This window comes from Pteropus vampyrus, unplaced genomic scaffold (assembly GCF_000151845.1).
Source record: "Pteropus vampyrus isolate Shadow unplaced genomic scaffold, Pvam_2.0 Scaffold51, whole genome shotgun sequence".
NCBI lineage: Eukaryota > Metazoa > Chordata > Mammalia > Chiroptera > Pteropodidae > Pteropus > Pteropus vampyrus.
The window spans coordinates 3,177,488-3,180,701 of record NW_011888832.1 but is presented as its reverse complement, the minus strand read 5'-3'; the positions used below and the strand labels follow the sequence as shown (position 1 = coordinate 3,180,701).

Below are 3,214 nucleotides of genomic sequence, written 5' to 3'. Positions count from 1 at the left end.
ATAAACTGAAGTTTATTGTTAAAATATAGTTTATAATTTTTACTATTTTAAAAGTAAACATGCTCAACATCAAAAATGTGAAAGTTAGACAAGAAAACATAAATTAATACAAATCCACATTCCCATTACCCAATGATAATATGTTAATAATCAGTTAGATTTCCATTTCTATCTAATTAATTTCTAATGCAAATAAAAACTTTTTTGTTATATAGTGATAATTATATTGTAATTACAATATATCTTGTTATATTAAAAAAAACTGTAACATAAAAATTTCTTCTGAAACTGAAACTTTACATAGACATTATTTTTAATGACAACAGAAAATATTACATTGAGCGGATGTATCATGATTTAATGAACCATTTCACTAGTGCTGGACATTTAACTAGTTCATGATTTTTAGCTACTGTGGCTAATGTTGCAGCAAGCATTTCCATGTATATGTCTTTTTAATATCAACAACCATTTACCTAGGAATCGGGCTACCTGTGGTAGAATCAGATCTAATACTTTGACCTTGATGAAGTTACTTCCTAGAATGAGAATCCTAGTATGAAAAACATCAGGTTGTTGTGAGGATTAAATGAGTTCAATGAATATAAAGCATCTAGTTCAGCAACTGACACGTAACCAGCACTCAATAAATGCTAGCTACAAGACACTGTCAGAATAATAATTACTGAATTCATTTGTTTAGAACATATATATTAAATGCTTTGTGTATGTCAGGTATTATTTTAAGGCCCAAGAAGAAAGAATAGTTTGATCTGGGTGGTGGTTACACTGGTCTGCACATATGTAAAACTTCATTGAGCTTTGTGTTTAAGATTTGTGTCTTTTACTATATAGAAATTATATTACAAAAAAAGTATTTTTGAAAAAAGTCCATGAGTGGTGATAGTAACTTGACTGGTAACAGTGAAAATGATGTGAATACAGGTTATATGTTGAAATTACAGCTCATAGGCTTTGTGGATGAACCGGATGTAGGATGTGAGAAAAAGAGGAGACAAAGGGATGCCTCCAAAATTTCACAACTGCCCAACTGGGTGAGTGATTATGTCACTTACTGAGAATGGGGAAAAATGAACGAAAGAAAAATTCTGAAGGAGAGTTGGTGAAATTGGGTTTGCTTTTTGACATTAAGTTAGAGTCCTATTAGACATCCAGGGTATATGAAATAGGCAGTAAGAAAACAAATATGGAATTTGGCGATGAGATCAAGACTGGAGATTATAAACATGGGCGTGCCAGCATGCAGATGGCTTTTAAAACTAGGAGACTGGATAAGATCTCTTAATGTAGATATAGACTGAGAAAAGAAGAGGTCGAGGTCTGAAGCTTGACTATTGAGGGCACTTCGACATTCAGATATGGTCCAGGAGAGTGAGAAGAATAACTGGTAAAGCTGGAGAAAAATTAGGAAGGCGCAGCATCCCGGGGGCCAAGAAAAGGGGGAGCAAGTCTTCTACTGTATGAAATGCTACTGGAAGATGAAGATGGGGACTGGAAATTGACTACTGGATGTGACAAAATGAAGGTCATTGTGATCCTAGCCAGATGGGTTTAGTGAGGATCAAGTTTGACTAGAGTGAGTTCAAGAAACAGTACGAGGAAAGGGAGACAAAATTAAAACAATTTTTGAAGACTTCCTTCCCTCCCTCCCTCCCTTCCCTTTCTTCTCTTCCTTCCCTTCCTTCCTTCCCCTCTCTTCCCTCTCTTCCCTCCCTCCCTCCCTCCCTCCCTCCCTTCCCTTTCTTCTCTTCCTTCTCTTCCTTCCTTCCCCTCTCTTCCCTCTCTTCCCTCCCTTCCTCCCTTCCACCCTTCCTCCCTTCCTTCTCTCTCTCTCTCTCTCTCTTTCTTTTTTTGGTAAATGGGCGGCAGAAGATTGGGGAGAGAAATATGGGGCTAAAGGAAGGTCTAGATCAAAGAGTAAGAACAGTTATTATTATATACAATGCCAAATTACAAAACTACCCTTTTAACACTTTTTCCTCTTAGAAAAAACAAGTGCAGCTTGCTGCCAGTGTTAATTTAACATCATGTGTAGGAATGCTACGTTTTCTAGGATTTGACACTTTAGCGATCGAGAATTAGTATATTTTGTAAATGGAAATACCACTACTAAAAACAGAATGCTATAAATAGAATGATATCATTTGTTTCCAAAGACTATCGTTATACTAGAGCGATGTAAAAATAATAATAAAAGTGAGATATTTCGTGAGAAACTTTGGGGGCGAGGTGAGGACCGTAATCCGCGAGTTTTCTTGGGATAAACACTATAGCCGCAAGCACTGCCTGTGAGTATTCTTGGGCGAACGGAAAATGAGTTAGAGGAAAAATAAGTATTTTATTCACCCATTTTCATTCAAATCAGGTAGGGTAGACCACATAATAAATGACCTATGTCATTTATTTCCAATATTTGTTACAGAAAAAAAATCAGTATTTTGTGTGTTTACTACTTACAGAACTCTCACGTGGTGCAATGTCCACAAAAGACACCTTCTTGTCCCCCGGTGCTACACGCTGTCTTGGTTTAGGTGTCGGAGCCTAAGATAAACCAATACATCAAACTGAGTATGATGAACATACATTTTTAGATTAGGCTTCGGCTATTGTTTCTTTTTGTGTCTATTTCTTAAGTTTTACAGGAAATTCGAAGTCACAGTTACTCACTACGACTAATGGGCTAACAGAGGTCGTTGGAGGTAGTCTTGGAACAACTTCTGACTCTTCTTTGTGTATGAAATTTCCTAAGTCTTCAGTTGTTATGGCTCCACTTGGAGGAAGGTAGGCAAATTTCCATTTCAAGATAATATGAATGGTTCCTGCAGGATGCTTTTCATGATCTGTTAACTCAAATATTCCTGTCAAATCACAAAAATAATTTTAATTAATGCCAAAGTTTTATTATCATAATAATTAAAGAACAAAGAGAACTACCCGCCACTTAAAAAATAATTTTGTCTTTTACCCACAACTCAAATGACAGAAAATAAAATAAAGACAAAAGGACCTATGACAGGTTCATCTCTCAAGGAGACTTCTTTCAGAAGTTAAGGCCTCAAAGATAATACTGATTCAAAGATGAGAAAATTAACACAAATATTTTAATTCACTGAAATTAAATTCAGAGATTCTTCAAAATTCTCATCCTTCCTCTAAGACTTTATTTGGGTTATATAGCTCAAATATCAATCTT

General features: G+C 35.6%; 1 protein-coding gene across 3 annotated transcripts in view; it reads right to left on the bottom strand.

The window, feature by feature from the left end:
- Positions 1-2,436: 2,436 nt before the first annotated feature.
- RPGRIP1L (RPGRIP1 like) overlaps positions 2,437-3,214 on the bottom strand; it is a 57,417-nt gene continuing 56,639 nt past the window's right edge. For all 3 annotated transcript variants that reach the window (XM_023530638.1, XM_023530637.1, XM_023530639.1), the window contains 2 exons: positions 2,689-2,879; positions 2,437-2,562 (listed from right to left, as the gene is read on the bottom strand). In XM_023530638.1, coding sequence (XP_023386406.1) covers positions 2,452-2,562; positions 2,689-2,879 — 302 coding nt within the window. In that variant the 3' untranslated portion in view covers positions 2,437-2,451. The remainder of the gene's footprint in view (positions 2,563-2,688; positions 2,880-3,214) is intronic.